Raw genomic sequence first — 26,291 nt, 5'->3', positions numbered from 1 at the left:
ACGTGTTGCCGACATATTGTATGACAAGTATTGTGCTATTTCATTTAATTAGGAAACTCCTCTTAGCTAGACTTTGTATCTCCCCAGACTTATTTAGATAATGGAAGTGTACCCCTATACACAGGCAGTTTTGTCTGGAGGAAACAGAAAGACATGGGAGCACAATGATTCCATTATGCTTATTTGTTTACAGTCCTCTCCTTGCCTCCCAGACATTCAGCCCCACTCTGTATGCTTACTATTTTTCACTTCCTCCACCTTTATTTTTTGCTTCTTTCCTTCACAAAACACTTTTTATTAATCAAATTATATACATGGTTGTTGTTCCAGGAGTCAGTGATGTTCAGTGATGTATCCATAGACTTCTCTCAGGAGGAGTGGGAATGCCTGAATGATGATCAGAGAGATTTATACAGAGATGTGATGTTGGAGAATTACAACAACCTGGTTTCAATGGGTAAGGACGTCTGTCCATATTAATTCAGATTCTGCCCTCAGAAGGTCTACTTCTTCCAGGGTGAAATACTCACCTACCTTCAAGTAACCAGTTAGAGTTCTACATCCTGTTCCCAGAGAAATGTTTTTAATATTATAGAGTAAGAAAGAAGAACCTACATTGCATTATGGGGAAAGTTTCAAATCCTTATTATATTTCATAAATCTGTTATACCTTTCCTTGATTTTTTCTTAGTGAAGGGACTGGATTTGAATTCTGGGACATTCTAAACATGTCTCGTTACTTCTTTTGTAAGCAGGACATTGTATTTCTAAACCAGATGTGATCTCCTTCTTGGAGCAGGGGAAGGAGCCCTGGTTGGTTGACAGAGAAGTAACAGGAAGCCAGTGTCCAGGTAAGTAAGGCATGGCGGTAACGACCCCATAGGTCAGTGGAGAGTCTGCACCTTTGAGATGCTATCTGGGAAGCTCCCCTTAAAAGCTTTAGGCCTGTTGTGCAAAAGTAAACCTTTTTAGCATGAGCTTTCAAACGACTTCACCTTTTCCCCTTACATAACACACTCTACTTGCTTTTTTCCTCTTACACTTCTCTCCTAACTCTAACCAGCTGGTACCCTCTTCCGCCATCCCGAATGATATTCCTTTCTATTCATAGTTTCTTATTAGCTTCTCGTCCTCTTTTGTATTAATCTTTAAAAAGCATAACTGTCTCCTGAAATGTATTCTTTTCTACATTGCCAAAGACTTATTTTCTTTAGAGGTTTTTTCAGATATAGTAGTTCATACACTTATTGATTCATACTTTTAATGAACCTTTATTGATATAATAATGTGTGTGAGGTCCTCTACTAGGTGCTGCAGAAATTAAAAAAGGAATAAGCAATTATAGACTTTACAGCTTAGTAGGGGTACTCGAACATGTATACGCATAACTTCTACAAAGTAGCATCACTATAAGAGAGGTTAAAATAGGAAGCTCAGCAAAAAGTGAGGGCTAAAGATGTAGAAGAGGAGTTGATCCACATAGAAGCCATAGGAGGAGAGTTGAGCATGCATGTCCTTGACTTTAGATAAAATGTTGGAAATAAAGGGTCTGTACCTCCATTGAGAATTTAGAGCTGGCCAAGATAAAGAGATTTGGTGTGAAGGAGGAAAATCAAGACAGCACATCATTCAGTGTATGTTTGTTGAGTACCTATTAAACACCCAGCACTATTCTCAACACAGGTTACAGTAGTGAATAGAACATAAACAAAAATCTCTATTCTCAGAGCTTACCCTCCAGTACAGAAAGAGATACACAAATAAATGAATATATAATACGTGAGGGAATAAGTGCTAAAAAGAAAGAGGGTGCTATTTTATGTGACGTGTTGAGAACTTTTTCCATTAAGATAACATTTGTTCAGAGGCCTGAAGAAGTACAGCGGTAAATTATTATATGTGGTTACTGGGAGGAAGAGCATTCCAGAGAGAGGAAGCCAAACATTGAAAGGCTCTGGGGCAGGTGCACATTGTCTGTGTTGAAGGAGCAGCCAGGAGGCCAGTGTTTCATCTATCTAGGTTGTTATTGTTCAAGCATCTTCAATTCTAACACCTCATGTCATTTTACCTTTGCATAACCTAAATATGTAATTGTGAAAAATATGGATATTTTGTCCCTTATATAACTTTAATGCCATTATTGTCCCTAATAAATTTTACAATGATTTTTTGATACACTGGGTTTAGTGTCATATTGAGAGTGGACATTTTCACCTTAATGGTGCAGTTTTCTGTAACTTGTTCACTACTGTATTTTATACTTTTTATCTATTACTATCATTTTTTTTTAGTCAGTTTTTATGGATGCTATATAAAATAAAAACATCTATTTCCAGAAGGTGCTTTCACTTTTTAATTTTAATTTGGATTGATATCCTTAATATGAATGTTTTAATGTATTTGTAGTTAGCTCCTTTGTGTTTATTATGATTTGTGATTTTTTAAAATAACTGGCCTCTACAAGTTTTATAGATATTTTATTTTTTAAATTTTTCTGTGATTTGTTTTATAGCATTTAAATTCATTTTAATTTCTTTTGCAGTAAGATATCAATTGAGAGTCCAAATAACTTATCCCCCACACACATACACACACCTTATTACGGTACCATTTATTTAACACCTGCTTATTTTGTCATTGTTTTATCCACCTATTCAGTAATGAGTTCTGATTGGTTAGTTTGTATTTCAGGGCCTCTTTTTTTATTTCTTTGATTCATCTATCCACTTAATGCCTACAGAGATATGCCTAATAGAGAATTAATATATTTTAATTCTTTTTATTGCAAATTTTCACAAATACAGAAAAGTCACAAACTATAGGTGCACGTTCAAACAATTATGAATTGAACTCTCATGGAATCATCACCCAGGTCAAGAACTGCAGCACTACCAACAAAGATCTCTGTATCCACAATATCTTTATGTCCCTTCATAGTTTTGCCGCTTGAGTGTCACCCACAACAATGCAGTTTTACTTGGGTTTGAATTTTATATACATGGAATCATACTATATATATTTTTTTGTACCTTGCTTTTCTATTGAGCATTTTGCTTTAAGATTCAGACCTGTTTGCAGTCATAGTTGATGCATTCCATTATGTGAATGGAATGAATATACTACAATTACTCATTTATCAGTTTGAATGATAATTATACTACAATTTATCAGTTCTATTGTTTATAGATAGTTGGGTTGTTTCCAGTTTTTTACAGTTAACTATCTACTATGAACATTTTCTGTGTTTTAGGACTAGGAGAGATTTATCAGTTTTATTGTTTATAGATAGTTGGGTTGTTTCCAGTTTTTTACAGTTAACTATTATGAACATTTTCTGCGTTTTAGGACTAGGAGAGAAAAGAATGGATTATAAGACATAACATCTTTAGCTGCCTATTTTTCAATTTACTTTTTTTCCCCAGTTCCTCTTTTTTGCCCTTCTTCAGTACTGATACCAAGTGTGAAGCTATAGGAGGGCAGGTGGCCATAATCTTCAACAAACCTACGAGACTCTTGATTTCAGGCACATTCCTATGGAGCCTGTTTTTATCTGTCTTGGCGTAGCTTTGTTATGATCACATTTTTTTTCTTGACTAAAGAACTCTTCTGCCAGTGCCAGTTCTGCAAGGCATTTTTGAGGGCTTGAGGTAGAAGCTTTTTAATTTTATTTGATTTTCTTTTCTTATTTCATTTCTTGACAAGTAAATGGTAAGCTGGTCTTATGGTAATATTGAAGGATAAGCTGTTTTTGGGCTGGTGGTTTTCTATGCAGATTTATTGTTAGGTTACTGTTAAGAAAAGATAACCAAACGGTGAGGGAAGAAGAGCTGTGTCATTCTCAGCATTTTATGGAGTGCCCCTTGAGAGCAGAGTGCTCTGCTAGATTCTCATGGGGCTAGAAGGTTGGCTATCATATGGCTTTGCCCAGGGAGGGAGGTCTTTTACTTATTCCTTATTTTTCAGTTACAGTTGATATTCAATATTATTTTGTTAGTTTCAGGTGTACAACACAGAGATTAGATACTTACATCATTTATGAAGTGTTCCCCCCGTAAGTCCACTACTCACCTTGCACCATACATAGTGATTATAGTAATATTTACTATATTCCCTATGCTGTACTTCACGTCCCCATGACTATTTTGTAACACCAATTTGTACTTCTTAATCCCTTCACATTTTTCTCCCAGTCTCCCAACTCCTGTCCCATCTGGAAACCATCAGTTTATTCTCTGTATCTCTGAGTTTTTTTCTGTTTCATTTATTTATTGGCTTTGTGTTTAGATTTCACATGTAAGTGAAATCTTATGTTATTTGCCTTTCTCTATCTGACTTATTTCTTAGCATAATGCCCTCCAAGTCCATCCATGTTGCAAATAATAAGATTTCATTCTTTTTTATGGCTTAGTGTAATGTACCATTGTATATATGTACCGCATCTTCTTTATCCAGTTGTCTAATGATGGGCACTTTGGTTGCTTCCATATCTTGGTTATTGTGGATAATGCTGCAGTGGATATAGGGGTGCATATATCTTTTGGAATTAGTGTTTTGGATTTCTTTGGATAAATACCCAGAGGTGGAATTGCTAGGTCATAAGGTAGTTCTATTTTTAAATTTTTGAGGAACCTCCATACTATTTTCCATAGTGACCGCACCAATTTGCAATCTCACCAACAATACATGAGGGTTCCCTTTTCTCCATATCCTTGCCAACTCTTGTTCGTTGATTTATTGATGATAGCCATTGTGATAGGTCTGAGGTCATATCTCATTGTGGTTTTAATTTGCATTTCTCTGATGATTAGTGACACTGAGCACCTTTTTTATATGTTTATTGTCCATCTGTATGTCCTTTATGGAGAAATGTCTGTTCAGGTCTTCTGCCCATTTTTTAATTTGATTGTTTGTTGTTTTGGTGTTAAGTTATATGAGTTCTTTGTAAATTTTAGATATTAACCCCTTATCATATGTTACATTGATGAATATCTTCTCCCAGTCGCTATATTGTCTTTTCATTTTGTTGATGGTTTCCTTTGCTGTGCAAAGTCTTTTTGGTTTGATGTAGTCCCATTTGTTTATTTTTTCTTTTGTTTCCCTTGCCCTACGAAACAGTATTACTAAGAGCAATGTCAGAGTTTACTGTCTATGTTTTCTTCTAGGAGTTTTATGGTTTTGGGTCTTACATCTAAGTCTTTAATCCATTTTGAGTTTATTGTATATGGTGTAAGAAGGTGGTTCACTTTCATTTTTTTGCATGTATCTGTTTGGTTTTCCCAACATCATTTATTGAATAGACTGTCTTTAATGCACTGTATCGTCTTGCCTCCTTTGTCATAGATAAAATAACCATATAGGCATGGATTTCTTTCTGGGTTCTCTGTTCTGTTCCATTGATCCATTTGTCTGTTTTGATACCAGTACCATGCCATTAAATTACGATAGCCTTTAGTATAGTTTGATATCAGGTAGTGTGATGACTCCAGTTTTCATCTTCCTCAAGACTTCTGTGTATATTGGGGTCTTTTGTGGTTACACATAAGTTTTAGGATTATTTGTTCTAGTTCTGTGAAAAATGCCATTGGTATTTTGATAGAGATTTCATTGAGTCTATGGATTGCTTTGGGTAGTATGGACATTTTAACGATGTTATTTCTTCCTGTTCATGAGCACAATATATGCTTCCATTTATTTTTATCTTCTTCAATTTTTCTTTAATGTCTTATAATTTTCTGAGTACAGACCTTTTACTTCCTTGGTTAAATTTATTCCTAGATATTTTTCTTTCTATGCAATCATAAATGGGATTTTTTTTCTTCTTTAAAGTTTATCGGGGTGACAATTGTTAGTGAAGTTACATAGATTTCAAGTGTACAATTCTGTAATACATTATCTATGTTTTACACTGTGTGTTCATCACCCAGAGTCAGTTCTTTCCATCACCATATATTAGACCCCGTTTACCCTCTTATAGAGCCCCACTCCCCCCATTCCCCTTCTTAGCCTCTAGTAACCCCTAAACTATTGTCTACGTCTATGAGTTTTTGTTTTTCAGTTGTTTGTCTTGTTCTTTTGGGGATTGTTTTCTTAATTCCGTTTTCTGATAGTTTGTTTCTGATGTATAAAAATGCAAGCAATTTCTGAATATTAATTTTGTGTCCGACTTTACTGAATTCAGTTATCAGTTCTAATTTTTTTTGGTAGAATCTTTAAGGTTCTCTCTATATATAGTATCATGTCATCTGTAAATAATGAGTTTTACTTCCTTTCCAATTTATATGGCCTTTATTTTTTTTCTCATTGCTGTAGCTAGGACTTCCAATACTATTTTGAATAAAAGTGGTGAAAGTGGATATCCTTGTGTTCTTCCTGATTAAAGAAAACACTTCTGGCTTTTCACTGTTGAGTATGATATTAGCTATGGATTTGTCATAAGGCCTTTATTATGTTGAGATATAGTCCCTCCATTCCCTCCAAACTTTGCAGAGTTTTTATCATAAATGGATGCTGGATTTTGTCAAATGTTTTTTCTGCATCTGTTGATAAGACCATATGATTTTTATCCTTCATTTTGTTTATGTGGTATATAATGTTAATGAACTTGTGTATGTTGAACAAACCTTGCATCCCTGGAATAAATACTACTTCGTTGTGTTGTATGATGTTTTTAATGTATTGCTGAATTTTGTTTGCTAATATTTTGTTGACAATTTTTGCATCTACGTTCATCAGGGATATCGGCCTAGAATTTTCTCTTTTAGTGATATTTTGGTCTTTTTGAAATCAGGGTAATGCTGTCCTCGTGAAATGAGCTTGAGAGCCTTCCCTTCTCTTGAATTTTTTGGAATAGTTTCAGAAGAATAAGTGTTAATTCTTTGAATGTTTGTTGTAATTTACCTGTGAAACCATCCAGTCCACGACTTTGTTTGTTGGGGGTTTTTGATTACTGATTTGCTTTTGTTAGTAGTTATTGTTCTGTTCAGATTTTCTGTTTCTTCTTGACTCAGTCTTGGAGGAGTGTATGTTACTAGATATTTATCCATTTCTTCCCTGCGTCTCCAATTTGTTGGTATATAATTGTTTGTAGTATTGTCTTATAATCTTTTTTGTTTCTGTGGTGTCATTTGTCACTTCTCTTTCATTTCTGATTTTATTTATTTGGGTCCTCTTTTTTTTCTTGATGAATCTGGTTAAAGGTTTATCAATTTGTTTATCTTTTCAAAGAGCCAGTTCTTTGTTTCATTATATATATATATATATATATATATATATATATATATATATATATGTATATATATATATTTTTTTTTTTAGACTATTTTGTTTATTTCTGCTCTGATCTTTATTATTTCCTTTCTTCTACTCATTTTGGGCTTTGTTCTTTTTTCTAATTCCTTTTGGGGGTAGGGTTAGATTGTTTATTTGAGATTTTTTTATTTTATTTTATTTCTTAAGGTAGGCCTGTATATCTATCAATTTCCTTCTTAGAACTACTTTCTGTGTCCCATAGATTTTGGGTTGTTGTGTTTTTATTTTCATTTGACTTAGGCTGTCTTCTGATTTCTTCCTTGATCTCGTTGTTAACCCATTCACTGTTTACTAGCATGTTATTTAGCCTCCATGTGTTTTTGTGTTTTTCAGTTTTCTTGTTACTGATTTCTAGTTTCATACTATTATTATTGGAGAAAATGCTTGATATGATTTAAGTCGTCTTAAATTTATTGAGACTTGTTTTGTGGCCTAACATGTCTATCCTGGAAAATGTTCTGTGTGTGCTGGAAAAGACTGCTGCTTTGGTGTGAAATGCTCTAAAACATCAGTTAAATCCATCTAGTCTCGTGTCATTTAAGACTGCTATTTCCTTCTTGATTTTCTGTCTGGAAGATCTATCCATTTATGTCAGTAGGATGTTTAAGTCTCCTACAATGCCTGTATTACTGTTGATCTCTCCCTTTATGTTTGTCAATGTTTCCTTTATAAATTTAAGTGCTCCTACGTTGGGTGTGTAAATGTTTAGAAGAGTTATATGCTACTCTGCATTGATCTCTATATCATTATGTAGTGTTCGTCTTTTGTTGTAGCCTTTGTTTTAAAGTCTGTTTTGTCTGATAAAAGTATTGCTATCCCATCTTTTTTCATTTCCATTTGCATAAAGTATCTTTTTCTATCCCTTTACTCTCAGTCTGTGTGTGTATTTCGATCTGAACCAAATCTCTTATAGGCAACATATGTAAGTCTTTTTTTCCGTATCCATTCAGCTACCCTGTGTCTTTTGATTGGACCATTTAATCCCTTTACATGTAAAGTAATTATGGATAGCTGTGTAGTTATTGCCATTTTATTATTCATATTTTTAATCTCTTTTTCTTCTTCTTGAAGAAGTCCCTTTACCATACTTGTTTGGTGGTGGTGAACTCCTTTAGCGCTTTCTTGTCTGGGAAGCTCTTTATCTGTTCTTTGATTCTAAATGATTGCTTTGTTAGGTAGGATAATCTTGGCTGTAGTTCCTTGCTTTTCATCACTGAATATTTTGTGCCAATCCCTTCTGACCTGCAAAGTCTCTGTTGAGGAATCAGCTGATAGTTATGGGAGTTCCCTTGTTGGTAGCAAACTGCTTTTCTCTTGCTGCTTTTAGGATTCTCTCTTTGTCTTTAACCTTTGGCATTTTAATTATGATGTGTCTTTCTAGGCCATTTTGGGTTCATCTAGTTTGGGACTCTGTGCTTCCCGATCTTTTATGTCTATTTCGTTCACCAAGTTGGGGAAGTTTTCCATCATTATTTCTTCAAATAGATTTTCAATCTCTGCTTTCTCTCGTCTCCTCTTGTACCCCTAGGATGCGAATGCTGGTATGCTTGATGTTGCCCCTCAACTAATCTCATCTTTTTGAATTTTTTTTTCTTTTTGCTGTTATGATTGGGTGTGTTCTGCTATCTTATCCTGCAAATTGCTGATTTAGTCCTTTGCTTCATCTTATCTATTGTTGGCTCCCTTTAATGTATTCTTCATTTTAGGTATCATGTTCTTAATTTCTGACTGGTTCTTTTTTATGTTTTCTATCTCTATTTTTATTTCCTATCTCTGTTGAAATTCTCACTGAGATCATTTAGCATCCTTATTTTTTTTTGGATTCTTTTTTCTTTTCTCTGTTCTGATTGGGTGTTTAATGCCTACACTAGCTTACAATTCCACCAGTAGTATATGAGAGCTCCTATTGTTTCACATGCTTCCTTACCTATGGAATTATCAAACTTTGGTTTTCACTTATTGGTGAGTGTATAATAATACTTCAGTGTGGTTTTCATTTGCATTTCCCTTTTTATTGATAAGTTTGAAAGCATTTTCATATCATTATTGATCTTTTAAAATTTATTTAGTGAATTATTTGTTGACAGCTTTTTTTCTATATTTCTGTCACCTCTGTATTTTTCTTAATGATATGTAAGAGTTATTTATATATTTTTCTTATGAGTATATTCCATGTTGTACTAATTGCAAATGTCTTCTCAATTTTCTTTTAGCTCTCTTTATGGTTACTTTTTGTGAATAGAAGTTCTTAATTTTGGTCAAATTTATTGGGTTTTTGTGTGTGTGTCTGTGCTTCACACTGTTGGGTCTTATGTAAGAAATTCTTCCTTCACCTGTTTTTGACTCTTACATAAACAGAAGCATACTCTCTGTACATTTTGTTCTGTTTAAGAAATCTTTGCTTACCATAACACCGTGAAGGTATTTTCTATGTTTTATTCTTGATGTATGATTATTGCTCCTTCATCATCTTTTCCTCTAATGGGCTAAATTTTTACTGTAATATATTTAGGTTTGGTTACCTTTATTGCCCCCATATTTTGTTTCTGGTATATTTTTCAATCTGAGGGTGCGTCATTTTTGGTGATAGGAAATCCTTGGCAATCATCACTTCTAACATTACCTTGCTAACATTTCCTCTTTTCTCTCTTAATATCCTATTAAACAGACATTAGACCATTTGAATCATCTCCAACATCTTTCACTTTTCATCTTTTTTTTCATTTATCCTGCCTTTACATAGATTTGTATGGTTTAATTTGTGTTGATTCACTAATGCATACTTTAGCTGTGACCATTTGGCTCTTCAACCTATCCATTAATTTTGTTATTTAAAAAAAAAATAGCATAGTTATTTATAAGGTATAATTTTACACCCGATATGACTTGTATATAACATGTAAATTCCTAGATTTGCATATGTGAGATATTTGCTAGGAATTATGCCTACGAATATAATTGCTGGGTCTTGGCATACATGCTTATTCAGCTTTACGAGGTAATGCCAGAATATTTTCCAAGTGTTTGTATCACCATCTTTCCCTGTAATTGATATTGTAAGATTTTTTTCATTTTTTAAAACAATCTGATGAGTATAAAACCTTATTTCACTGTTTTAAATTAAAGTTTCCTGGTTACTATTGATGATTACCTTTCCATATATTATTTCACCACTAGTCTCTTCTGTGTAATGCCACTTTGATCATTTTTGTATTAGGCTACTTGTCTTTTTCCTAAGATTTGGAGGAATTTCTTATATATTTCCTGGATACTAATTTTTGGTCAGTAACATGTTTTATAGACATCTTTTCTAGTTGTAGGTTTTTAATTCACTTTCTTTGTATCTTTTTTTGATGAACAGCAATTCTCTGTGTTAGTGTGGTTAAATTATATATTTAACAGTTAAATTATATATAGTTTATTAAAAATTCTACTTTTTTTCCTGTATACTTCACATCTTTGGGGTCTTAAGAAGACTTTCCCTAGCCCAATTTTCTCTTATGTTTTATTTTTTGATTAGAGTGTGAAATAGAGATCAGTTGTAATTGTTTTCCATATAGAAAACAAAATTATTTTTGCCCTACTAAATAAAAAGTCCATTTGTTTTCTACTGATCCACAATAATCCATCTGTCACAGTAAAATTCCCGGTATACATAAGTCTCTCTTGTTCCACTGGCCTTTTTATCTATCCCTGTCCTAATTATTCTTTTATAAAACGTTCTGTTCTCTTGTGGGACTGATCCCTCCATCTTTCTCTTCAGAAGTATTTGGTTATACTTGTTTTGATCTTCCATATGAACTTTAAAATTACATTAAGTAAAGTTTGATTTAAAATCTTGAGTTTTTTCAGCATACATTCATGATAAAAACTCTCAACAAAGTGGGATTAGAGGGAACATACCTCAGCACAATAAAGGCCATATATGATAAGCCCACAGCTAACATTATACTCAACAGTGAAAGCTGAAACCTTCTCCTTTAAAATTAGGAATAAGACAGGGATGCCCACTGTCTTCAGTCTTATTCAACATGGTACTGGAAGTCTTAGCCGGAGCAGTTAGGAAAGAAAAAGAAATAAAAGTCATCCATGTTGGAAAGGAAGAAGTAAAAACCTCTATTTGCAGATGGCATGACATTACATATAAAAAATCCTAAAGACTCCACCAAAAAAACTGTTAGAAGTAATAAATGAGTTCAGTAAAGTTGCGGGATACAAAATCAATATACAAAAATCAGATGTGTTTCTATGCACTCATAATAAATACTCAGAAAAAAAATTGTTTTTAAAATCCCGTTTACATTATATTCTATTTTATAAAAAAAAAAAAAAAAAAAAAAAAAAAATACCTAGGAGTAAATATAACCAAGGAGGTCAAAGAACTGTACACCGAAAACTATAAGACATCAATGAATGAAATTGAAGAAGACACAAAGAAATTGAAAGATTTTCTATGCTCATGAAGTGGAAGAATTAGTGTTATTAGAATGCCCATATTACTTTAAGCAATCTACAAATTCAGTGCAATCCCTATCAAAATTCCAATGGCAACTTTCATAGAAATAGAAACAATCCTGAAATTTGTATGTAACCACAAAAGACCCTGAACTTGCCAAAGCAAATTCTGGGAAAAACAAAGCTAGAGACATCATACTTCCTGATTTTAAACTATAGTGGACCTTTGTACTACATAAATCTTTAAGTGATTCAGTGCAGTTCAAACCTGCTGTTGTTCAAGGGTTAACTGTGTTTCTGAACCATGGTTGGGAATCCCTGTAGGTACAGGGCCAACTTAAATTATACACAGATTTTCAACTGATAGGGTGGGTGGCGCCCCTAATACCTGTGTTATTCAAGGGTCAACTAAAACTCACACTGATCAATGGAGCAGAATAAGGAGCCCAAAAATAAACCCGTACATATATAGGCAATAAATTTATGAAAAAGGATCCAAGAATATACAATGGGAAAAGGTCAGTGTCTTTAATAAATGGTGTTGGGAAAACTGAGCTAACATGCAAAAGAATGAAACTGGACCACTAACTTATACACAAAAAATCAAGTCAGTATTGATTAAATACTCGAATGTAAGACCTGTGAAACCTATAAAACTCCTAGAAGGAAACTCCTAGACCTATAAAACTCCTAGAAGGAAACATAGGCAGTAAGCTGCTTGACATCAGCCTTGGATTTTTTGGGTTTGACACCAAAATCAAAGGCAGCAAAAGTAAAAATAAATAAGTGGGACTACTTCAAACTATAAAGCTTCTACACATCAATTGAAACCAACAAAATGAAAAGGCAAACTATGGAATGGGAGAAAACATTTCAAATCACATATCTGATAAGGGTTTAATAGCTAAAAATATATCTGCAGAACCCATGTAATGCAATACCAAAAGCCCAAACAATCCAATTAAAAAATAAAAGATATAAAACAACATGGAAATTTTAGAACTGAAAAATCCAGTGGTCAAAATCTTAAAAACTCACTGGATAGACTCATTGGGAGGATGGATATAATGGAGCAAAATTAGTGAACTTGAAGGTAGATCAAAGTATATTAGCCAATATGAATAACAATAAAAGATTGAAAACAAAAAGAATACAACCTTGGGACATTGGGATAACAACAAAGGTTTAACATTTTTGTCATTAAAGCCCCAGAAGGAGAAGAGAAAGTTTAGTACTGAAAGAAAAAGTTTGAAAAAATAATGATTTACCAAATTTAGTGAAAGATATACCAATTCAAGAAGCTCAGCCACCCCAAACAGGATAAACCCAAAGAAATCCATGCCCAGACAAATCATAATCAAATCGCTGAAAATGGATGACAAAAAAATATATTAAAGAAACTATAGAAAAATAATGCATTACTTATATAGAAACTGATTTGAATGATTTCTCTTCATAAACCATGTAGGTCAGAAGAAAGTGGAACAATGTTGTGCTGAAGAACTTTCAACCCAGAATTCTGTATCTAGCAAAAACCCTTCAGGAATGAAGTGAAAAAAAGGAAAACAATATTGCAAATATACATGGCAATTGAGACTGGCCTGAGGGTTCATGTGAGACTAGGCAGTGGGGGGGCAGTGGCTAATGAAAGAGAGGCTATATACCATGTTTCCCCGAAAATAAGACCAGGTCTTATGTTAAGGTTTGCTCCAAAAGACGCATTAGGGCTTATGTTCAGGGGATGTCATCCTGAAAAATCATGCAAGGGCTTATTTTCTGGTTAGGTCTTATTTTTGGGAAACACGGTATATACCCTGTCTCAAAGGGATAAGCACTTGTGAAGTCCAGGAGATAACTGTCCTGTGAGATTTCAGGCCCAGTGCTGCCAGATCCAGTCTTTTAAGAAAAGCCAGAAATCCAGATTTCTGTATTAAATCTTCTGATATCTCAAGTCTGGTGACTATTCAAAACTTTAGAGAATTGTTGGGGGGCAACACTAACCACAAATGTGTGAGTAGATTACGAGCTGATTCATCTAGGTTTTTAGTTCTATGGAGTTTTCTCTTTTTCTTTGAACCTCAGAAACTCTACTAAGATATAGCTAGTTAAAACTTTCTTCGTAAATTCTGCTCAGCACAGAAAGGAACCATCTTATTATTCAGAGTTTTCATCAACGCTGGAAATTTGTTTTTAATCTTTTTTTTTTTTAATTTTATTGGGGAACAGTGTGTACTTCCAGGCCTTTTTTCCAAATCAAGTTGTCCTTTCAATCTTAGTTGTGGAAGGTACAGCTCAGCTTCTAGTTGTCCTTTCAGTCTTAGTTGTGGAGGACGCAGCTCAGCTCCAGGTCCAGTTGCCGTTTTTTTCTAGTTGCAGGGGGCACAGCCCACCATCACTTGTGGGACTCGAGGAGTTGAACCAGCAACCTTGTGGTTGAGAGGACGCATTCCAACCAACTGAGCCATCTGGGAGCTCAGCGGCAGCTCAGCTTAAGGTGCCATGTTCAATCTTAGTTGCAGGGGGCGAAGCCCACCATCCCTTGCGGGACTTGAGGAGTTGAACCGGCAACCTTGTGGTCAAGAGCCCACTGGCCCATGTGGGAATTGAACCTGCAGCCTTCGGAGTTAGGAGCATGGAGCTCTAACCTCCGGGCCGACGCTGGAAATCTTGTTTTATTGTTGGTTCTGTATCATCACAATATTTTCTTTCTGGGAAGCATATTTTACATTTATTTGGTGTCCTATATAATTTTCCTTCCCTATGACTCTGTCACCATTTTTGAGGGTCACTATTTCTATCCTTTCCTCTGAGAGTTTTTTTTCCCCCAGGAATTCTAGTTTTAGTGATGATTGATTTTTCACTGTGGGATTTGAACATATAGCTTACATTACACCATTTGTCCTCATATTCCAAACATAATTATATCACAATTTTGTAAAAACTTAAGTCATTATTAATTCAGTTCACTTAATGACTAGGTAAGTGGTTTGCATTGCTGAGTTCTGTAGTCATAGTTTGCTTCTTGCGTGATCTTTTTCTTTTCCATGCTGTTGATTCTTGTCTTCATTGAGAGGCCCTTAGTTTTCTGTTTAACTGTCACTAACTCTTCAGACACATCAGGCATCTGTGGTTTGTTTTTTAACTGAGACATCCCTCTAACCCTTTGTTCTTTTGTCCCAGTTGAGACTGTTACATAGCTGTCATTTTAGAATTTCCCTTCATTATCATTTTGTGAATTATCTTAGCATCATCTATTGATTCCTTTTACTTCCCTCCTCTGAATTCCTTTTGATTCTCTTCTGTATTTGGATGCCTTAGATACACACTTGTATACCTTGGCTGTTGTATCTCTTGCTTTCCTCTTTCTTAATTTATTCCCTCATTTTTCTAAAGCATATCTTCCAAAAGCAGCCAAGGAAAGTATGCAAGAGAAGTAAATAGTATAATTTATGAATCCTTACATGTCTGAACATGTTTTTATTTCACCCTCATGTTTGATTGATAATTTGACCGGAGGTGTAATTTTAGGTTGAAAAAATTAGCTTCAAAATTTTGAGCATTGCTCCACTGATTTCTAAAATCTAGCATCTAGTGTTTTTGAGAAGTCCAAAACCTATTCAGGTTCTTAATTCTTTTGTGTGACCTGTCTAATGTCTTTGGAAGCTTTTAAAAGTTATTCTTTATTTGATGTTCTAATATTTCATGTTGAAGTGTCATGATGTTGGTTTATTCTTTCATTTGGCTGGGCATGGACTGAGACACTCTGGAAAACATAAAATCTCTGAAATTTTCTTGATCATTTGTTCCCTATCTTTTTCTCTCTTCTCTATGTTCCAAACTTTGTTTACTTTTTATATCCAGTGCCTGGCACCATATCTGACATATAGCGAGGGATCATTAAATTTTTGAGTAATTGAACACTCATAATTAAGATCTTAAACTTCTTGTCCAAGCCCTAGGATTTTTTTTTCTATTTACCATCTATCTTTTTATGTTGTACTTTCTGTAAGATTTTATTAAATTCTAATCCTTGTATTAATTTTTATAAAAAATATTTTCTTCTTTGAATATTTTTTTTTTGGACATCATTTTCTTGTGAGATTATTATATGTTGTTTTTAGAAGAATTCTTTTGAAGATTTGAAAAAGTTTCTCTATGTTTTTCCCCTGAGTTCTTTTCTCCCCTTTGTTTATTTTAATCTCATATTTAAGATTTTCCTGAAATAGCTAGTGACGCAAGGCTATCTGCACATATAAAACTGTTGCCATTAAAAAGCTGATTAGAGCTTGTTTGAGTCTAAGGATGTGTAGATTTATTGGTGGTAGTCACTGTAGAATTATCTGCCTAGAACAGCTTATTGGCTGACATCACCTATTAGATCTTTTCTCTTGGGCTGGTTTTCTCCATGATGAAGTCCTCAGCTTTCTTTCTGGGAATTAATAAAATAAGTTTGGCTGCCAGATTCTGGGAGTTTACTGGGTATGGCAGACTGAGGAATCAGCCTGTTGTATGGAACAGGTTGGAGAATTTGAGGTCTGTCTGTTTTGTAGAAATTTTCAATTAATCTCCCTGTTTACACCCCCTCACGCATCCTACTGTCAAGGTACCTAATGATTGCAGTTTTGGAAAATATCTGGGATTCTACCAAAGGACCATATACTCTATATACTCTGTAGCTTTTTTGTTGCTGCTCTTTCCTCTTCCATTCTCTTTGTCCTAATGGAATTTCTTTTTTCATTTACTTTTATTAGTATCGCTTAGTGGGGTCTTCATGAAGGAACAGTAATGAATGAATGTATTCAGTGTGCCATGTTTGAAGAGAATATGTCATTTTTTTCTAGAAGAATTTTTATAGATTTTTTTTAATTAAGGAGTATACATGCTAACTGAGTCAGTCAATAAATATTTGTTGATCTTCCATTATGTATGAGATAACTGCTCAGAGTTGATTGCACATTGATGACGACAATGAACCTTTCCTTGCCTTCACAGAACTTAAGACCTATTGAGGGGAAAAGATATTAAATGAACCTGAAAAATATGAAATTACAAATTGTGAAAATCCTGCTAAGGAAGAGAACAGTGTTAAAACGGGAATTACAAGGAGAGTAAATTTGGTAATGGTATCAGGGCAGACCTCAAAAAAGTATGACCTTTAAGTGAAGATTTAGAAAATGAGCAGTAGTTGTCAAGAGTGAAAGAAATCACCTTCTAGACATAAGGAAAAGGACCTGGAAAGGCCTTAAAAGGGCCTAAGGGCTGGGAGAATTAGAAGAAATGCAAAAATAGAGCCACTGTGGGTGGAGCTTAGAAACCAAAAGGGAGCATAGTGTGAGATTTGGTTGAAAAGGCAGGCAGGAACCAGATCATTCAGAGCTTTGTAGATCATGTTCAGGAGCTTGGGTTTTATTGTAAGAGCAATATCATGGGAAACCACTGGAGAATTTTAAGCAGAGCATTAGCAGGCAGTGCCATTCTAGTGATATGGATTCAAGATTGCAAACCTCAAGTGGGAAAACTAGGTTGGAGGCTATTCCAGGAGAGAGAGAGAGAGAGAGAGAGAGAGAGAGAGAGGGAGATCCTATTAGGTAGTAAAGATACAGGGAAGAGTGTAAGATATATTTAGGAGCTAGATTAGGCAATATATGCTGAATCATTACATGAGAGGAAGAGAAAGAAAACGGTACTAGAATGATTTTCACTTCTTTGGCTTGAGGGTTCCCTCTGGGTCCATGGTGTGCTCCTCAAAACACTTCACATGCCTAACATCCCCATGTTTGTATAGAAAGTCTTTAATAGTACTGTCTCTCAAGTACTAAGCAGTTATTTTGTACCAAATACTTTTCATATATCATTCTCAATCTTCATAATGATCATAAGAGTTAGTTAGCATTCCTGTTGGATAGACAGAATTGAGGGCTCAGAAAGATAAAGTAATTTGTCCAAGAAAACAAAGCTTGTAATTAACTGGGTATGAGTTCAAAACTCACAAAGTTGACTCTTGTACCTCTGATCTTTCAATAGCAATACACTGCCTCCCATTCATTCTCTTTCAACCTACAAATGGTCTTCCTATCAGCTGGTCAGCACTACTGTAGTGCTTGTGCACCTGTTAAGTTCTTTTCTCCTAAGGTCAACGTCACAGAATTCCAAGGCAAATCGTATTTTCATCAAACCCCAAACATATATCTAGCCACAGAAGAATCCTACCTATGTACCATTTATGCTAGAGTCATTCAACATTTGACTTTTCTTAAGGTATTCTCCCATCTGGATTGCCACCCTCTGTTTCTTTATCATTTGTTAAAGAGACCCTTGGCCTCCAGTTACTGAATCTAGACAAGTGCTGTCAAATAGAACTTTATGCAATGATGGAAATGTCCTATATTTGTCTTATATTTCCCGTATGGTAGCCACTAGCCACATTTGGCTGTTGAACACTAGAAATATGAATAGTGCCAACTGAATTTGAATTTTTATTTAATTTCAATTATGTTAAATTTAAATAGATACATATGCTACTGGCTACTATAGTGGACAATACAGATATAACCAGAGGCTGACAAACTTTCTTAAAGGGTCAGATTGTAAATATTTTAGGCTTGTAGTTAATGTGATCTCTGTTGCAGCTACTCACTTCTACCATTGTAGCTCAAAAGCAGACATAGATACAAACTCGTACATAAATGAGTAAGGTGGCTGTGTTCCAATAAAACTTAAAAAAATTGTTGTAGTGCTGCAGGCCATCGTTTGCCAACCCCTTTGAATTTTCCCTTTGACATATTCATTTAATGCTGATAACTCTGTTAAATAGGTATGATCATTTATCTTACTTTACAGTTCATGCTGTGGCATGTTTTTATATGTGGCGTGTGTATGTGAGACAGAGAGAGAGAGAAAATTAATCCTATAACAAAGGAGATAAGACTAAGGCATCTGTATATTTAGCAAGCTCCCCTAAGTAATTCTGATCTATAACAGTGTTTGGAAACCAATGGCTTACTTACTGCCCTCATCTTACTATGTGGTGTTTCTTCACTCTTCTAGTCCATTTTTAAAAAAATCCTTTTTAAAAAGTTTCATTCTTCCATTTTAATTGAAGTTTTATTTCTCCCAAACAAGGAAAATGTGAGTGATTGCTTTCATATTTTCTTTCAGTCCTCGGATCAAGATGTGAGACCAAGAAATTATTTCTGAAGAAGGAAATTTGCGAAATAGAGTCAGCCCAGTGGGAGATAATGGGAAGACTTACAAGACATGACCTTCAGTGCTCTAGTTTCAGAGGTGATTGGAAATGTAATGGCCAGTTTGAGAAACAACATGACTCTCAGGAGGGACATTTCAGTCAACCAACATATACCCATGAAGGCATGCCCACTTTTGGTCAGCATCCATCCTTTACATTACAACAAATCATTCATAATAAAGAGACATACTGTGCAACTAAGGAATATAGGAAAACCTTCAGACATGACTCACAGCTTACTACACATCAGATAATTCATACCATTGAGAAACCCCATGAATGTAAGGAATGTGGAAAGACCTTTAGACATCCTTCAAGACTCAGTCATCATCAGAAAATTCATACTGGCAAGAAACCCTTTGAATGTAAGGAATGTGGAAAAACCTTTATTTGTGGCTCCGACCTCACTCGACATCAGAGAATTCACACTGGTGAGAAACCCTATGAATGTAAGGAATGTGGGAAAGCCTTTAGTAGTGGCTCAAACTTCACTCGACATCAGAGAATTCACACTGGTGAGAAGCCCTATGAATGTAAAGAATGTGGGAAAGCCTTTAGTAGTGGCTCAAACTTTACTCAACATCAGAGAATTCATACGGGGGAGAAACCCTATGAATGTAAGGAATGTGGCAATGCCTTTAGTCAGAGTTCACAACTTATTAAACATCAGAGAATCCATACAGGTGAGAAACCCTATGAATGTAAGGAATGTGAAAAGGCTTTCCGTTCTGGTTCAGACCTTACTCGACACCAGAGAATTCATACTGGTGAGAAGCCCTATGAATGTAAGATATGTGGGAAAGCCTATTCTCAGAGTTCACAACTTATTAGCCATCATAGAATTCATACTGGTGAGAAACCTTATGATTATAGGGAATGTGGGAAGACCTTTAATTATGGCTCACAGCTTATTCAACATCAAAATTTGTACTGGTGATAATCCATAGAATATATGAAATGTGTGGGAAGACTTTTTACAGTTTAAACCTATTCAACGTCAGAGAATTTATCTTAATCCTCTAACTAAAATAATGTAGAAACATTTTATTTGTTGTCTGCAGCTTATTCATCATGAGAAAAATGCAGGAAAAACACCCGATGAGTAGAATACATTTTGGAAGCCCTTTAGTAAAATTTGTATTTCTCTTGACATCAGAGAATTCAACCTAGCAAATATTGAAAATGATAGAACTGATACCTTTCTAACCTTAAACATCAGAGTATTCATGCTGAAATGTAATTCTTTTGTTCAGTCTAAAGAAATTAGTAAACTGTTGGTATAAAAAGAATAGAAATGAACCTGGTTGAGACAGTAACTGAAAAGGATGCCCAGTGCCCCGTTCCAGCTAACTGATGCTGTGAGGAAAGTCAGGCCCTGTTTGCCAGCTCTTCTGACTTCCAGATAACCCAGAAATCTACATTTTTCTTTTTTAAGTGTGTGATGGCTCTTGATTTTTAAATGGCAGCTCAAATTTAAATTTTTTAAAAAAAGACCAAAGAGGATATATCAACTCTGCAAGTATCAAGTGGCCCATGCGTTACTTTTGTTCTGGACACTAGAGCAGTGAGTGTGCAAAAGGCTTTCAAGAGGAGTTTTTAATAATGGAGTGCAAAGCCCTTGGCCCCAAGGAAATTTAAGGAGAGGGGAGTACAACACAAGGTAATTTATCCAGAATTTCTTAGATGTGAACAGTTTTAGATTAAAAATGTTTCCAGAGATAAAGTAGCTAAACTACAAGTATAAAGCTTTTTTAAGAATGGACTTGATTCAGCTCTAGTATTTTTCACATGAAGTTTCTTATTTATTCTAAGCATTATGCCAGTGAAATAGAATATACAGTCATGTACCACTTAACAGGGATATGTTGTGAGAAATGCATAGTTAGGCAATTTCGTTGTTGTGCGAACATCATAGAATGTACTCACACAGACCTAATTGGTATTGCCTACCACACATCTAGGTTGTACTCGTATGGTATACCACTGTTGTATATGCAGTTCGTTGTTGACCAAAACATTATGCGACGCATGACTGTTATATATGTTATATAACCCATTCTTGATATATATTATATATATACATATATATGTGTGTGTATGTGTGTGTATATATGTGTATATACACATATAATATATATAGATGTATATATACACAGAGGGTGCCAAAAAATGCATACACATTTTAAGAAAGGAAAAAACTGTATTAATATATACTGATAACAAATGATGAATACAAGTCACATTTGACTTCTGCAATTACAACAGGTACTCAAAGTGGTTACCATCAGCATCCAGACACTTCTGATTACGGCGAACTACTGCTTGAGCAACGTTGACCAAAGTGTTAACATCTCTTAAAATGTGTATACATTTTTTTGGCACCCCCTGTTATATACACACAACTGAAAATGAAAAAATAAGGAGTTAAACTCTGAAGAGAAAAAAATAGCCAGGCCATTGCAATTTTGCATTAGCGGCAAATGTGTTACTGGAATTAAGTATTGTGTTCTAGACCAAGGATTAGCAAACTGTCCATAAAGGACCAGATAGCATATATTTTAGCCTTTGTGGGCCATACTATTTCTGTTGCAACTGCTCAACTGCCATGATCGTATAGAAGCCTACTAAAAGTCCTGGATTAAGAAATCCTGAACATTTTTTAAAAAATGGTCCACAGTTTAGGTTTAGGTTAGTGTTTTCAGACAGACCTTTTCTGTGCCTCAATTTTCATGGTCATCAAGCAGCTTCCTACATTGATTGGATGGATACCATTCTGTAGAAGGAAAAAGCATATATCCAAAGTTACTGCAGGTCTGTCCTATCATTCCCTGTGCCCTTTTTTCTTAGATAACCATGTTAGGGGTTTTTGTTTGTTTATTTTTAACATTATTTTTTACAGACATTTCATAATCAATTTGAGAAAAAAAGTGAGCAAAATATCTGTAAGTGGGAGGATTAGCAAAGATAGGCTATTTCGTTCTGTTTTGCATTACTCTCAAAATGAAAATTGCTAAATGAAGTTTTATATCCTTTCTTAGTATAAGTCATTAAGTTTGTCATCTAAAATTACAGAAATAATGCATTTGCATCCAAACCAATGAAACAGTGTCAGTAAGTTTTTAAAAATCAGTATCTCTGTCCCCTCCTTTATTTACTTTTCCCCTCTGTCCATTTTCTTCTGAGTAATTTTTGAACCTTGTGTTTATCCCCCATGTTTCTTTGTCCTTAAATGTTAACAAATTATTATAGTATATTTTTACAAAAAATAAATGATATTTTATACATGTTTCTTTAATTTGCTGTTTTAAATTTGTCTGTACATTTTGGATTTCCCTTCAAGTCAATACATGATGATTTAATGGTTATGGTATATTTCACAGTATGCTTGTACCAATACCAATTCAACTACCCCCCATTTGTGATATTTTAAATTGTTTCCTCTTTGAGATTTAAAAGTAGTACTGCAATAAACATTCTTATATTCTTGTCTATTTATTTTATTTTTATAAAATAGGTTTTTCCAAAACATTTCCAGTGTTTTCTGTTTCTTAGGAAGATCTTATAGAAAATTTCAGAGGGTAAGAGGATAAAGGAAAAGAGTGCAATTTTTTATATATGTACCGTGTTTCCCCGAAAAGAAGACCTAGCCAGACAATCATCTTTAATGTATCTTTTGGAGCAAAAATAAATATAAGCTCTGGTCTTATTTTACTATAAGACTGGGTCTTTAATATAATATAATATAATATAATATAATATAATATAATATAATATAATATAATATAATATAAAAGACTGGGTCTTATATTAATTTTTACTCCAAAAGACACATTAGAGCTGATTGTCCAGCTAGGTCTTATTTTCGGGGAAACAGGGTAGTTATATGAGTGTGTTATATACACATCGATTTAATATTTTAATTCATCTGGAATTAATTGTGTATGGTGTGATACAGGATGTCAGCTTTATTTCCATGCGAAAATAAACCCAATTATGCCAGAACCATCATATATTAAATGGTCATCCTCAGATCTATTTCTCAGCAATGTTTGACTTAAACAATTTCCAGCAACTTGTTACTTGGAAATAACGATATATATATTATTAATACATAGTTTTTATTCGGAAATAGAGACTAATGTTTCTTCATTAGAATTTTACCCAGTTTCAATAAACTCATTGAGATTGTATTTTGAAAGTTAATATATTTTAGAGTATCCCAAAATAAATTCCCAATTGACATCGAGTAGCTATTCATTAATACATGTATGTTTTGAAATTTCTTTGACAACTCTTCATCCTCCTTACTCTCTAATCTTTATAATATAATGCTTTACAATACTTAAAATATGCTAGTAATATCTGAAAATTTAATATCTTTTATTAGGGTATAGATTATAATGTATTAGATTCTTTTGATCTTTTGTAATCTGCAGATAAAGTCATATACCCATCTCAGTATTTAAACCTATTTAACTTTCTTGTCATATTTCATGTTACAGACCTGATGACAGTGGGTGTTGGACAGTACTTTTTCTTTTCACCATTTTTACAGACTGAATGGTTGGTTTTTGAGAATAATTTCTGCTTTCTGTTTTCATCCCTACTCTTGTTTGTATGTAATAAGAGAAATGATATATTAATTTGATGCAATGGGTTAAAACACATCAATTACCTTCCTTTATTTGAGCCTGAATTTCTCATGTTCTCAGGCAGGCTGTGATTCTCTATGCCTACTCTGCTGCAGGCCTAGTCCTCTGCTTGTATGTATTCCAATATGTAGAGTTTAAATAGTATCAGGATGTGCATTTTAACTCCAGATTTCAGGCTACCTCTTTCAATAAAGCATTACCAACAGAAATGCTCTATTTCCCCCATTAGTCCAGAAATCAGAAGGTCAGAGTTATGATTATCACCCACAGATATTTCTGCTGTAGCCACCTTTGTTGTATTTTCAATGTTAATGGAAACATATTGGTTACAGTCAACATGATTTACCTTTGTTAATTTGAGTAGATAAGGAAGTCACTAAAAGAATATTGAGTTGATCATAGAAAATCTGAGAGTGCTGAGGAACGAAGATAAAGAGCCAGGAACAATGCTTTCTTTGAGTGATGACACAGAACTTGTGTGGTGAGGTCACCACTGCAGCTGCTGGACATAGAATCCCCAGCTTATACTACTCACCCTATAGGTTCTGGACTCTTGATGTTCCTGCCACTGCCATCTGTGTATCCAGAGTTACCCATCACTCAAATGGAATCCCCACAGTCTGTTCCTTTGTGTCATCATCACCTTGCTGTTCTGAGATGAGTATGTTAGAGTGCCAAAGCCTAGGTTCTGGCCTGTGCATTAGCTTCTGGGAGACTGGTATGCATTTTCAGTTTAGTGAGAATCAACTTCTGCTTCTTAAAGATGCATGTTTCTAAAACTAGTGTTTTAATGAAGATTCCCTATTGTCATGGTCAAAATTTATAATTTAGCTAATCATCATTATTCCACCTTGGCTTCAAACTATCTGAGATCAGAATTAAGGGAAAGACCATTAAAAGTCAAATTGCATACTATTTTTATAAACTGAATGACTTTTAACATTGTGCTCAGGTAAGTGGGAATTGTAAAGAATCCATACTAAAGAATACAAGGAACTTTATTGTTCCACATAGGCTTGCAGTTAAAATTTACTTTGGAAAAAAAGATGTCCATGTAGTTCAGGTTATTATAGTATAATCAGTTGTATATGGAATCTACAGTGATAAATTATATTCCCTTATAATCCAGAAGGTTTAAATTCTTATTTAAAAAAAAAAAAATTTATGACAGGAACTTGAACTCTTGGATAAGATTAGTTTTTATCTTAGTTAAATTTAACTTTATGAAATAGGTTTCATGCTACATAAAATCTTAAGGAACTTATTTTTTCTTTTTAACATTAGGTTGCCAAGATTCATGATAGTTAAATATAATCCATTAATTTTGACTATAATATTCTATGGTATGAGCATATCAAAATTCATTCACCCACTTTTTTTTTGATACTTTAAATACAGTCCTTTAATTACTTGGGATTATTTCCCCCATATGTTCCTACATGAGGTCTGTCTTTATAGATTTGCCTGTTTTATTCATTTAATATAAGTGCAATCAGATAATATGTTGTCTTTGTATCTGGCTTCTTTCACATAGCATGTTTTCAAGATCCATCTATGTTGTAACGTGTCAGTACGTCATTCTTTTAATGGCTGAATAGTATCCTGTTGTATGGGTATGCCATATTTATCCATCCTTTAGTTGCTGGACATCTACGAGGTCAGACAATTAAGTTTGCAAACTCATCCTAGAAAAAGTGCTAACATACGTCATTGCTGAATATCACTATGGTCACCTTTTAAGTACTCCCCTTGAGAAGCTATGCATCATGCCAGTGCCTAGTCCACTCTTCAAAGCAATTTTGGAACTTTTTCTGGAATGGACATCAGAGCTGTCGTATTATGCTTGATGTCCTGAATGTCATCAAAATGTCTTCCTTTCAGTATTTCCTTTATCTTCGGGTAAAGAAGCCATTGGGGGCCAGATCAGGTGAGTAGGGAGAGTGTTCCAATACAGTTACTTGTTTACTGGCTAAAAACTCCTTCACAGACAGTGAGTATGAGCTGGTGCATTGTCATGATACAAGGGCCATAAATTGTTGGCGAAAAGCAGGTCGTCTTTTTCACGCAGCCTTTTCAGCATTTCCAAATAATAAACTTGGTAACTGTCCAGTTGGTACAAATTCATAATGAGTAATCCCTTTGGTATCAAAAAAAGGTTGGCAACATTGAGACAAGTTCGCAAACTTAATTGTCAGACCTCGTATACATTTTTTTCTTCTAGATACAATGCAATTATTTCATACTTAGTAGACTACAGTGTTGTGTAAACAACTTGTATATGCCCTGGGAAACCAGAATATTTGTGACTTGCTTTATTGCAGTATTCATTTTATTTCAGTGGTCTGGAACCAAACCTGCAATATCATTGTGCCTGTATTACAACCAATCATTGTGAAGAATAAACACTCATTGCTTTCTCACTATATAAGCTGCTTTATAACAATACACAACTGAGCCTCATTCTGTGTTTTGGTTTGGGTGCTCCTGGTTTGCCAACTGCCTTTTTGGTGTGTGCACAATAAACTTTTACTAATTACTACTTCCATGATTCCTTAGTTTTACTTCTGTTATTTTTGAATATTTGGTATATGCCTACCCCGGTGTTCTTCATCTTTTTAAATATTCTCTGC

The 26,291-nt window shown here is 34.4% G+C and overlaps 1 protein-coding gene across 4 annotated transcripts in view; it reads left to right on the top strand.

Moving 5' to 3' along the window:
- LOC148757569 (uncharacterized) overlaps positions 1-26,200 on the top strand; it is a 64,427-nt gene extending 38,227 nt beyond the window's left edge. For 2 of the 4 annotated variants that reach the window (XM_088800673.1, XM_074315787.2), the window contains 3 exons: positions 331-457; positions 753-851; positions 18,922-26,200. In XM_088800673.1, coding sequence (XP_088656799.1) covers positions 331-457; positions 753-851; positions 18,922-19,946 — 1,251 coding nt within the window. In that variant the 3' untranslated portion in view covers positions 19,947-26,200. The remainder of the gene's footprint in view (positions 1-330; positions 458-752; positions 852-18,921) is intronic. The other 2 variants (XM_088800674.1, XM_074315790.2) reach the window with 2 other exon arrangements.
- Positions 26,201-26,291: the final 91 nt, after the last annotated feature.

The sequence above is a fragment of the Rhinolophus sinicus genome, chromosome 8 (assembly GCF_057876585.1).
Source record: "Rhinolophus sinicus isolate RSI-liver-muscle chromosome 8, RSI-T2T, whole genome shotgun sequence".
In the NCBI taxonomy this organism is placed as follows: Eukaryota; Metazoa; Chordata; class Mammalia; order Chiroptera; family Rhinolophidae; genus Rhinolophus; species Rhinolophus sinicus.
Note: the sequence above shows the minus strand (reverse complement) of the source record. Positions and strands in the feature narration are given on the sequence as shown.